A 12,259-nucleotide genomic window follows, 5' to 3' on the forward strand; every position below is an offset into this window, starting at 1 on the left:
ACTTTTGCACTTTTGTTACTAGTCTGCTATTATCTGACCTGTGATATTTTATCCTCAGGGAGGAAAGTGAGAGTGTGCTGACGCTGAAGGGCTTGACACCCACAGGAACACTTCCCCAGGGAGTGCTGTCTGGCGGGAGACAGACTCTGCAGAGCGGTAACTTTTACTGTTGTCTTGTACTGTATTGTGGATTTCAGTCTTTTTGCCACCATGTGGTGTCTACGAGGTGCACAGGATTACTGTGGCCCTTATCCATAATAAGGTCATAAGCGTGAGACTGAACCCAGAAAATTATCACAATGCTAAAATAATGGCGGCCCAAAGAATTAAATGAAGACAGATCTTTACATCAACATTTCTTCACCTTTTTTCTTCACAATCTAGCAGAAGCGTTCCTTCCCAGCAATCGCTGGAGAAAACGGTATATACATGCAGCGATCCCCTCCACGGTATAGGGAGGAGCAATCCCTAATGCCATCGCTTGTTTGCGGGCAGCAGAGGCTGTTTAGATGGCACGACCTGCTGCCTGCAAACGATGATGTAGGTGACCACATGAAAGATATGATTACCCAATGAAAGAGCGTGGCACCTTTACACTGGCAGATAATTGTTAGCGATTATCTGTTTAATGCTAGGCCAGTGTAAAGGGACCTGAACTCTTAGATCTGTTAAAAACAAACAGCTAAGGCCACTTTCACACTCGCGTTTGGTGCGGATCCGTCATGGATCTGCACAGACGGATCCGTTCAAATAATACAACCGTCTGCATCCGTTCAGAACGGATCCATTTATATTATCTTTAACACGGATCTGTCTTGAACACCAAGAATGAAACTGATGCATTCTGAGCGGATCCTTATCCATTCAGAATGCATTAGAGCAAAACTGATCCGTTTTGGACCGCGTGTGAGAGCCCTGAACGGATCTCACAAACGGAAAGCCAAAACGCCAGTGTGAAAGTAGCCTTATATATACACAAAGTAGGGCGGGTTCACATTGGCATGATTGAATTCAGTTATAGGTACCATTATACCAAACGGAACAGTTATTTGGCCACATAGACATGTAATAGGACGGAGCAAAACAGAATGCCTCTTAAAGGCTTCCGTTTTGCATTCCATCCTAGAATTCAGTTAGAACGGAACCTGTAACGGAATTCAATAACGCCAATGCGAACCCGCCCTTATATGTGAAGTTTCCCTATGAGAGTTTTATCACCAGTCATAAAGGTATGATAGGTGGGTAGGGGGGGTGACCTTTGGGACTGTCACAAAAAAAATCTGGTTCATCAAGTTCCCATTTTCAGCTGTAGCGGGTTGCCAGGCTTTTTCCGTCGAAAAGAATGTTACCACTGGAAACAGCCAAACACTCACATAATAAAAGTGTAAAAAACCCTACTGTAACCCAAATCATTATTTTATCAGCTCATTCTGAGTGAAACGTGAATGGTTTAAAAAAAAAAAAGCAATGGCGAAAAATTATTTACTTCTATATTCACAGTGCAAAAAAATTGCTTTTAATAACATCAAATTGTGCCAAAAATTCATGTTATTTCTGCTGCATAGGACAACGCCTGTACAGCCATGTCAATAACAAAATAAGAACATTTTTGGATGCTGAAATGCATGTAGGTCATTGATATCAGATCGGTGGGGGTCCGATCAGCTTCGCCAATAGGCACTGGAACTACCCAGCCCCATCCACTGTTTAGTGGACGAAGCTTATAGCAGCGCTGCGCCCTTTGAGCTGTGTCGTTTTAGTAGCCATTTTCAGCACCGGAGCTGCTGCAAAACAGCTGATCGTTGGGAGTGCTGGGAGTAGGCCCCACTTCAGTCTAATGTTGATAGCCATCATAAGGACAGGCCATCAATATCAAAATCATGGACAATCTCTTAACAGGCCTGGTCATTAAAGGTATTGTTCCACTATAAGAACTTATCACTAATCCACTGGATAAGGGACAAGTATCTGACCAGTGGCAGTCCCAGTGGTCAGACCCTAACCGATCGGGTGTTTGGTGGGACCTCCCCTTTAAGGGGGTAAGATACAGCTGCGTCTTAGGAAGCGCATGCTGTAATAGAGCTGTGTGAGGGCATGTCATTTGCCTGGTATGGTAGGCACATGATTGTCAAACCTGGCTCTGTGTCAGCTTACACCGCTACGCCCTGTGAGCAGTGCATGGAGAGGGATGTGGGGGGTTCATACATGTGTCTAGTGTAGTCCTTATATGAGAGAAATGATGTGAGGAATGCTCACCTTCATCCTTTCCGCAGCTCACAAGTCCACACTGGTAGGGGTACAATGTTATATTGTGCTGGAGGACGTGACAATAATGAGTTCTGTATTCGAGGGGATGAACTGGAATAACCTGTCAGGATCATCGTCAGAAACTCCAGGGTTTCCTTCCCTCTGCGTGCTCTTTCTTCAGAACATCTTTACGTTGCGGAGGGGATTGCCCTGGGCACCAAACTGCAAGGGGGTGCCCGGCCGTCTGGGCACTGTTACACACAATGCCGTTCCCTCTGTCGCAGGCAGTCACGCATCCTGCCCCCGCTCTTCAGTAAATGGGTCACTGAATGGCGACAGTGGGATGCGCACTACTATGTTGCTACTTCTTCACACAGCGGATCGGGACCCCTGCCGATCTAAGGATCCATTCCCACGTCCGCAAAATGGGTCCGCATCCGTTTCACAATTTTGCAGAACAGATGCGGATCCATTCATTTTCAATGGGGCCGGAATGTGCAGATCCGCACTTCCTATTCTTGTCCGCAATTGCATTTTCTATGAGAGTGCCGGCGATGTGCAGTCCGCAAAATGCGGAACACAAATTGCCGGTGTCCATGTTTTGCGGATCCTCAATTTGTGGATCCGCAAAACACATACGGACGTGTGAATGGACCCTAATAGGGATGACCTATTCTCAGGATAGGTCATCAATTTCTTTGCACTGCACAAACCCTTTAAGTGGTGTCTTCACAGCAGGCCCATGGATATGTAACTAGTACTACTCAGAGTAGTACTGGACCTGCTGTGCAGACTCCATTTAGGCATAGTGCGGGAGCAGGTCGGCTTCCTGGCTGTTTATTACTGCTTCTGCCTTCCATTTGCTTGGTCCATAGAGCTCATATACGTAGCCCAGGCATCATGTGCATGGGATGGACCCAAATATACATCTGATGCATTGTCTTTGTCTCCCTTACAGCTACAGAAGAAGCCGTCGAGGCACAAGAAGGTAAAGTCCAATCTGCCTGGAGCATCAGTTAACCAAACTGACACTAGGGGGTGCTATGCTAATAGGAAATGAAAGCACGGAGGAGGCATCCTGTTATGTCACATGGCCATGTCTTACCCTTTCAATGCATTTTTGCATATCTAATATCGTAAAGATATATCATGACAGGGGCGCTGAAATTAAAGGGCTGTTACTATTTCATAAAGTGATAGCATAGTGCTCGGATTGGTGGTGGTGGGGGGGCAATCTCAGAGACCCACAGTATCACCCCCAGCCACCTGCTGTGTATGGAACTGCAGCATGGCCCCATTTAAAAAAATGGAGCCGGCTACAGTTCCCTGCCCAGCCAGGAGACTGCGAGCACCAGTGTGAAACGGAAACTTGGAAGGGGACGCAGTACTCCACCGGCCCTTCATTCTCAGGATCGGTATCCTAATAATATAACATTGAAATGACCCTTTAAACTATTGACTGCACGCTGTATGCTTGTCAGGCACAGTTCATGGGCTCCATCCAGCACCTTCTCATGACAGGTGCACTTTAGGTTATTATTAAAGGGGTTGTCTGGTTTCCTATATATCTTCAGCATATAGGTTATCAATATCAGATCAGCACCCCCGCTGATCAGCTGTTTGAAGAGAATGTAGCGCTCCTGCGAATGCTGCATTCTCTTCACCGTTTACCTGCTCGCCGTTGGCATTGCAGCGGGTGTAATTACAACTGCCCCGTCCCATTCACTTGAATGAGAAGAAGCAGTTGTAGTTTGACGTGAATGGGACGGAGGAGCTGTAATTACACCTGCTCGCGGCATGCAGGAGAACACAGCGCTCACAGGAGCGCTGCGTTCTCTCAAAACAGCTGATCAGGGGGGGGGGGGCTGGAGTCGAACTCCCACTGATCAGATATTGATGACCTGTCCTGAGATTAGGTCATCAATATAGGAAACCAGACAACCCCTTTAACATTAGGGCAGCACTCTCCGAACGCTCTGATGTTTGTCCAAACGTTCACATTAAATTAAAGAGGGTCTCCGAGCCTGCACCTAAAAAGCCAGACACTTTGAGCAGTTCCGCCGATTACCTTTTCATCGTTCCGCCGATTCGGCAATCTTGTATGGGATCACGTGATGTCCCAACTGGATGTGCTCCTCTTTATTCCTGTTCAGCTGCATCTACATTGTGTAGCTGAACAGGAAGAAAGAGGAGCACAACGTCAGAGGAAGGAGATGCTTCCAGTCAGGCAACCATTTTATCCTATCCAGGATCGCGAAATCAAGGGGGCAACGGACTGGTAGGTATTGCTTAAAGTGTCTTCTCTGCGCAGGTTAGCTTTTTAGGTGCGGGCTTGGAGAGCCCCATTAAAGTGTACAACAAATATGGCCCCGTTGGGTATTCATCAAGCTTTTACTGATGATATGTGACAACCTGTCGGCCACATAGGACGTCACCAGTTGCCTGCTTTTTACCTATATAACTAATTAACAGCTAAGATTTTTGAGGGCTCTTCTCACTGCAGTTTTTTCTCCCCACAGCCGTCCAAAGCTTCTCTCCCCAGCACAAGATCCGCAGCTTCGAAGAAGCCAGGGGCCTAGACCGCGTCAATGAGCGTATGCCACCTCGCCGTCCCAACTCCTCCCAAGACGTCAACCTGAACTCGGCCGACAAGAACAGTAACAGAAGCCAGCAGTGACACTGCCGCCAGCAATCACACATTGTGTCATCTACCACCAACACATGCTGGAGGGCAGGACTCGGAAACCAGTCCAACATTAAAAAAAAAAAAGACAAAAAAACCATGTAGACAACCATTTGTACACCAGGGACACATACACATACATTGCAGCCATGCTGCTCACCCTACAGACATAAAAGTACCATAATCCTGTTCACAAGTGTCCTCCTCCTCCAGGTATGTATATGAATCAAGGTCCGTACATAACCCTTCTGATAAATGCACTTACAGATCCATGGACATACAGACGTGGAAGACACACACAGACTGATACACACACACGGTTTGTGAGCATACACACACGAGCTGGTCCGTCCTCCAGTTTGTATCCTCTCTGTAAATGTTATTTGCGTTCTATATATATATATTTATACATGTGTAATATAAATGCCCTGTTTTTTAATGTAGGGTCCATCTAGCGGCAGCAGCTGCAGTATTGTACCATATTACCAGGGCCAGTTTGCAGCGCCCCCTCCTGCAGAGCCACTGGCACTGCACCCGGATACAGATTTAAGCCATCTACTTCTTGTATAGCCGGACACGCCGTGTTTATTGATACAGGTACTAGAAGTCGGAGATGTATTTTTTACATGATGTAAGGACATCCCCAGATCTGATAAATGCAGAGCCTGGCTATCTGCCAGTGAAGCGTAATAACCCATCCGCCCTCTGGGGGCACAGAGCATAGCATGGCATGATCACTGCACACGTAACCATCCTGTGATGGAAACGACTATGGGGTACACTCATACATTGCACTGAACACGTGAGAACAAACAGCTGTCCCCTGAGCACTCCGTCGAGGGCGACTCCGATTGCACTGCCGTGGGTGGCTCTGCGCACGTGGACTGCACTGCGGTGCTTGCTCTGCAGTTTGTCGCTGCTCTCTCAAGCACTAATAATCATATACCAGAGAGATCACTTATTTGGGGGTTTATTTTTGAGGGGTTACGCTGCCGCCTGAACACTCCCCATCACCTGTCCATCCTCCTCTCTTCTCCAGGGCACATCCATTATATTAAGGGAGTGCATTTAGGGCTAACTACATAGGAAACCTTTGAACCACAAGGGCTTGAGGTGACACAAAGTTGTATCTTTAGTGTGGCACTCAGTGACTGGGCTCCCTATTGACCAGGGACCCATACTGCCATCGCAATAAGGCACTCAGGAGTTGGGTTACCTTCAGACAATCTCATCTTCAGCACATCTCCTGCAGTGTCTTGAAAGCACCATGGAAGAGCCACCTTATGGCTGCCTGTGTCCTCTGGTGATGAATAGCACAATGATTAACTCTTTCACTGCTCCCATCTTTCAGTTTGATTTCGATGGCCCACATGGAGGGGGTCGGGTGATATGCTTGTTTCTCTACGCCCTCTCTTCATTCTTTCTTCTCTTCATTAAGTCTATGATTTGCTGAGTTGTCTTGTAATAAAACAGAGGAAATGTTTTTAAAAAGTAAATGATTTTTTTCCACAAGAGATTGGGAGAAAAAAAAAAAAAGTTCAGATTAAACTGCAAAATAGTTAAATGAAGCGCAACTTGGTTTTGATTACTGTCCGTGGTAATGTGTCAGATGTGAGTGTGCACTGTACGGTATTAGACTTGAGTGTGCACTGTACGGCATCAAAAGTGAGTGTGAACCTGCATGGTATCAAACGGGAATGTGGACTTCATGGTATCAAACGGGAATGTGCTCTATATGGCATCAGACATGAGTGGGCACTGTACGGCATTGGATGTGAGTGGGCACTGTACGGCATCGGATGTGAGTGGGCACTGTACGGCATCGGATGTGAGTGGGCACTGTACGGCATCGGATGTGAGTGGGCACTGTACGGCATCGGATGTGAGTGGGCACTGTACGGCATCGGATGTGAGTGGGCACTGTACGGCATCGGATGTGAGTGGGCACTGTACGGCATCGGATGTGAGTGGGCACTGTATGACATCAAAGGTGACCGTGCACTGTAAGGCATCGGAAGTGAGTGTGCACTGTATGACATGAGACAAGGGTGTGCACTATACAGCATCATAAATGAGTGTGCACTGTATGGCATAAAAAATTAGTGTGTACTTACAGCATCAGAAGTGAGTGTGCACTGTACAGCGCCAAATGTGAGTGTTTAGTGTACAACATCAGACATAAGTGTACTGTACAGCATTGGATGTGAGTGTGCACTGTATAGTATGAAATGTGAGTGTGCACTGTGGTATGAAATGTGAGTGTGCACTGTATAGTATGAAATGTGAGTGTGCACTGTATGGTATGAAATGTGAGTGTCCACTGTATGGTATGAAATGTGAGTGTCCACTGTATGGTATGAAATGTGAGTGTGCACTGTATGGTATGAAATGTGAGTGTGCACTGTATGGTATGAATGTGAGTGTGCACTGTATGGTATGAAATGTGAGTGTGCACTGTATGGTATGAAATGTGAGTGTGCACTGTATAGTATGAAATGTGAGTGTGCACTGTATAGTATGAAATGTGAGTGTGCACTGTGGTATGAAATGTGAGTGTGCACTGTATAGTATGAAATGTGAGTGTGCACTGTGATATGAAATGTGAGTGTGCACTGTATGGTATGAAATGTGAGTGTGCACTGTATGGTATGACATGTGAGTGTGCACTGTATGGTATGAAATGTGAGTGTGCACTGTATGGTATGAAATGTGAGTGTGCACTGTATAGTATGAAATGTGAGTGTGCACTGTATGGTAGCGTAGCTGCAAGATCAGGTAAATGCTCTCCGAGCCTCTTGATTCTGTTACTACATCACATCTACAACAAAAGTTATTACCCACAGTCCAATAGCCCACCCTGTGTAAAGCACCTATATAGACTTATAGATGCCCATACATGGAAGGATATTTGCCCCACTTAGGATCCCAGGATGAGCAGGAGTATGGAGCAGACTCATTGGAATGACTGTCCACACTACATTGAACCTGTAGCGGCTGTTTGCCGGGTGTTTGTGGTTTGCTGCCAACCTGTGTATACAGAGTGTATAGTATACATACACCACTGTGTTCTGAATGGCAGACGGACCCCCCCCCCCCCCAGCTTCCAGCATGAACAGGACTCTGAAAACTACTAAAATGGTCAATGGCAAACAGTGGGTCCGCAATATACGTACCCCGGGCGTTTTTGCACTGTACCACGGGTGCGGAACGGAGGCACAGAACCCGACGGAAGAACTACGGAGTGCTTCCATTGGGTTTTTCTCCGTGCCTCCGCACCGCCAAAAAATAGAGCACGTTCTATATTTTTGCGGTACGGATGGATCACGGGCCCGTTAAAGTTGGATGCGTCTAAGGAATCCGCACGGATGTTTCCCATGCATTGGGGACCGCAAATTGCTGTCCCCAATGCACGGAAGGATTATACTGATCCATTCACTGCAGACACCATTATGTACTTACCATACTAAACGGATAATAAAGGGGGTTTCTCATGGGGGGTCTGACTCCAGGCTGACTGGGGAATAGGCTATCAGTAAGGCAGTGCTGGTAAGCCATTGAGGAGTTAACAGCAGCTTGTTGACAGTTTCCAGATATTACAATGTTTTCTGTACTTTCCAAAGTAAAACAAAATCAAGACGCACAAAATCATTAAAAATCTTAAGAAAAATATTATCTTCCTCACTTACAGGGTCCATTCACACGTCCGTATGTGTTTTGCGGATCCGCAAAACACAGACTTCTTATCCCCAATTTCGGACAAGAATACGACATGTTCTATATTTTTGCGGAACGGAAGTGTGGATCCGCAAATGCGGATGCGGACCGCACATTCCAGCCCCATTGAAAATGAATGGGTCCGCACCTGTTCCGCTAAATTGCGGAACGGATGCGGACCCATTTTGCGGACATGCGAATGGACCCATATAGCTCTGACTTATTCCGCAGCACTTTACAGACATTAGCATTACGCTGTCCCCAATGAGGCTCACAATCTAGGGTCCCTATCAGTCTGTCTTTGTAAAGTGGGAGGAAAACGGAGAACCCGGAGGAAACCCACCCAAACACGGGGATAACATGCCATCTCCATGTCACACAGATGCTGGATTTTACATTCATTGACTACTGAACCAGTGGTAAAGACGGAATTTCACTTTATTATGAAAATCTTGTGGTTCAAGGTTAAATGTGTCTGCTCTATTAGGCCTCATGCACACGACCGTTGTTGTGTTCCGTTCTGCAAAATGGGGTTCCGTTGTTCCGTTGTCCGTTTCCGTTTTTGTTTCTGTGTCTCTTCCTTTATTTTTGGAGGACCACCAGACATAAAGGAATGTAAAAAAAAGTCTAAGACAGGTTTGCCATGCAAATGATAGGAAAAAAACGGACGCGGACGACAATCTTGTGTGCCTCCGCGTTTTTTAGCAGTCCCATTGACTTGAATGGGTCCGCGAACCGTTTTCCGCGAAAATAATAGGACAGGTTATATTTTTTTGACGGACTGGAACCACGGATCACGGGCGCGGATGGCAAACGGTGCATTAGCCGAGTTTTCAACGGACCCATTAAAGATCAATGGGTCCGCAGAAAATCACGAAAAACGGGTCAACGGACGCGGAATAAAACAACGGTCGTGTGCACGAGGCCTTAGAGGAATACAAAGAGGCTCCTGAGAACTTGTTTATGTGCTGCACAATGGAGTATGCGGTAAGAAATGTCAGAGCTCATAGTAACCTCATTGCACGACGGCTATCCATTACTTGGCATTCTCATTACTAATGATATCACTTACAAGATTGCGAAAGGTAAGACCCTGTCTCACCAGATCATCCAATATTGCAGGTCTGAACCAAACCGCCCAGCTCTCCTCCTCCTCCTCCTCTAGGTGCTTGGTTTTATTGTGCCGCTATCACAGCTGTCAGTGGAGATACCTTAGATATTGGGCGTTTACGCCTTTAAATCCCTCGATCGATGGCAACTTCGTCCCCTAAGGCTGAGTTCACATCACCGTTTAGATTTCCGTTCTTGTGATGTCTCAGAAGAAGAGAGAAACAAAACCAAAAAAATAAAATATGGAACCTGTTGCATCAGTTGGCACCCTTTTGAGCCATTTCTGTCTGAGATCCGTTTTTTTTAGACAGAAAAAAAGTACTGCATGCAGGACTTTTTTTCCGTCTAAAAAAACAGATCTTAGTCTACTTTCACACTGGCGTTTTGGTTTCCGTTTCTGAGATCCGCTCAGGGCTCTCACAAGCGGTCCAAAACGGATCAGTTTTGTCCTAATGCATTCTGAATGGAAAAGGATGCGCTCAGAATGCATCAGTTTGCCTCCGATCAGTCTCCATTCTGCTTTGGAGGCGGACACCAAAACGCTGCTTGCAGCGTTTTGGTGTCCGTCTGACTAAACTGAGCCAAACGGATCCGTCCCGGCACACAATGTAAGTCAATGGGGACAGATCCGTTTTCACTGACACAATAGAAAACGGATCCGTCCTTCATTGACTTTCAATGGTGTTCAAGACGGATCCGTCTTGGCAATGTTACAGATAATACAAACTGATCCGTTCTGAACGGATGCAGACGGTTGTATCATCTGAACGGATCTGTCCATGAGGGATCCGCACAAAACGCGAGTGTGAAAGTAGTCTAAAACGGATGCTAAGGGCTCATGCACACAACGGTTGGATGTTTTGCGGTCCGTAAATTGCAGATCTGCAATACACGGACACCCCGGCGTTTGCATTCTATATTTTGCAGAACAGAAGAACCGGCCCCTAATAGAACAGTCCTATCCTTGTCCGTAATTCGGACAATAATAGTACATGTTCTATTTTTTTGGCGGAATGGACGTACGGAAACGGAATGCTGTAATTTCCATTTTTTTGCGGCCCCATTGAAATGAATGGTTCCACATATGGGCTCTAAAAAAAATAATGGACACGGAAAAAAATTGGTTCGTGTGCGTGAGCCCTAAGGCCTCTTGCACACGACCATAGACCGTATGGCTTTTTCAGTATTTTGCGGTCTGCAAAAAACAGATCCACAAAAAACACGGATGCATTCCATTTTTTGCGGAACGGAACAGCTGGCCCCTGATAGAACATGTCCTATTATTTAATAGGACATGTTCTATCTCTGACCGGAAATATGGATCGGACGGATCAGAAGAATGGAAAATGAAACGGTAATATAAACTCTCCCTAAGTGGTTTTACAGAGTCATGGGCCTATTGACACCTCTGCAACCTCCAGGCCAGGTCTGCCATCCACATACTGTATGTAAGTCTTTTAGGCCCTCAGAAGGGGTCATCAATAACAGATCAGAGGGGGTCCGACACCCTGCATCCCCCTCAACTGTGACTCTGTACCTTCCGACACTGGAACTATGCAGCTCAGTTCATTGTGTAGTGGACAGAACTGGTTGCTCCCATTGAAGTGAATGGGATCAGCGGTGCAGTTACCAGCTCTGTCCACTGCACATCTGATGGCGCTGTATAGTTCCAGAGCTACAGGGTAACTGCTGATTGGCGGGGATGCACCACCGACCTGTCATTGACCGCCTCTCCTGAGGATAGCCCAGCAGTATGAAAACCTTGGACAACACCTTTAGGCCTCATGCACACGACCGTTGTTGTGTTCCGTGTCCGTTGTTCCGTTTTCAGTGATTTTCTGCGGACCCATTGACTTTCAATGGGTCCGTTGAAAACTCGGAAAATGCACCGTTTGTCATCCGCGTCCGTGTTTCCAGTCCGTCCAAAAAATATGACCTGTCCTATTTTTTTCACGGACAACGGTTCGCGGACCCATTCAAGTCAATGGGTCTGTGAAAAAACACGGAGGCACACAAGATTGTCATCCGCGTCCGTGATCCGTGTCCGTTTTTTTCCTATCATTTTCAAGGCAAACTTGACTTAGATTTTTTTTTCACTTTTCATGTCTGGTGATCCTCCAAAAATCAAGGAAGACACACGGAAACAAAAACGGAAACGGATCACAGAACAACGGAACCCAGTTTTGCGGACCGTGAAAAAATACTGTCGTGTGCATGAGGCCTTAGGAGGGTAAAGGGATATTGCTGTGCTGCTAACCAATTTTACTGCAGCAATAATTAGCAGAATTGAGAAATGAGCGGATTAGCATCTGGAATAATGAATAGAGACTTCTGTACACCTTCTATACATGTCCTTATCTGGGCATCGATGTGCGTGCGGCATTGCACACTATACCACCCCGCTGTCATATGACCTTTGAGTAGTTTTATGGCATTTTATGGTTAAATATTAACTGTGGAAACAACTGCCCGGGTGCAAAAAGTGTTCTTGTTGCGCATAGCAAC

The 12,259-nt window shown here is 46.3% G+C and overlaps 1 protein-coding gene across 2 annotated transcripts in view; it reads left to right on the forward strand.

The window, feature by feature from the left end:
* PPP3CC (protein phosphatase 3 catalytic subunit gamma) overlaps positions 1-6,498 on the forward strand; it is a 45,947-nt gene extending 39,449 nt beyond the window's left edge. For both annotated transcript variants that reach the window (XM_040414773.1, XM_040414774.1), the window contains exons 12-14: positions 59-156; positions 3,206-3,235; positions 4,767-6,498. In XM_040414773.1, the coding sequence (XP_040270707.1) occupies positions 59-156; positions 3,206-3,235; positions 4,767-4,924 (286 nt within the window). In that variant the 3' untranslated portion in view covers positions 4,925-6,498. The remainder of the gene's footprint in view (positions 1-58; positions 157-3,205; positions 3,236-4,766) is intronic.
* Positions 6,499-12,259: the final 5,761 nt, after the last annotated feature.

Source organism: Bufo bufo, chromosome 1 (assembly GCF_905171765.1).
Source record: "Bufo bufo chromosome 1, aBufBuf1.1, whole genome shotgun sequence".
Classification (NCBI taxonomy): Eukaryota; Metazoa; Chordata; class Amphibia; order Anura; family Bufonidae; genus Bufo; species Bufo bufo.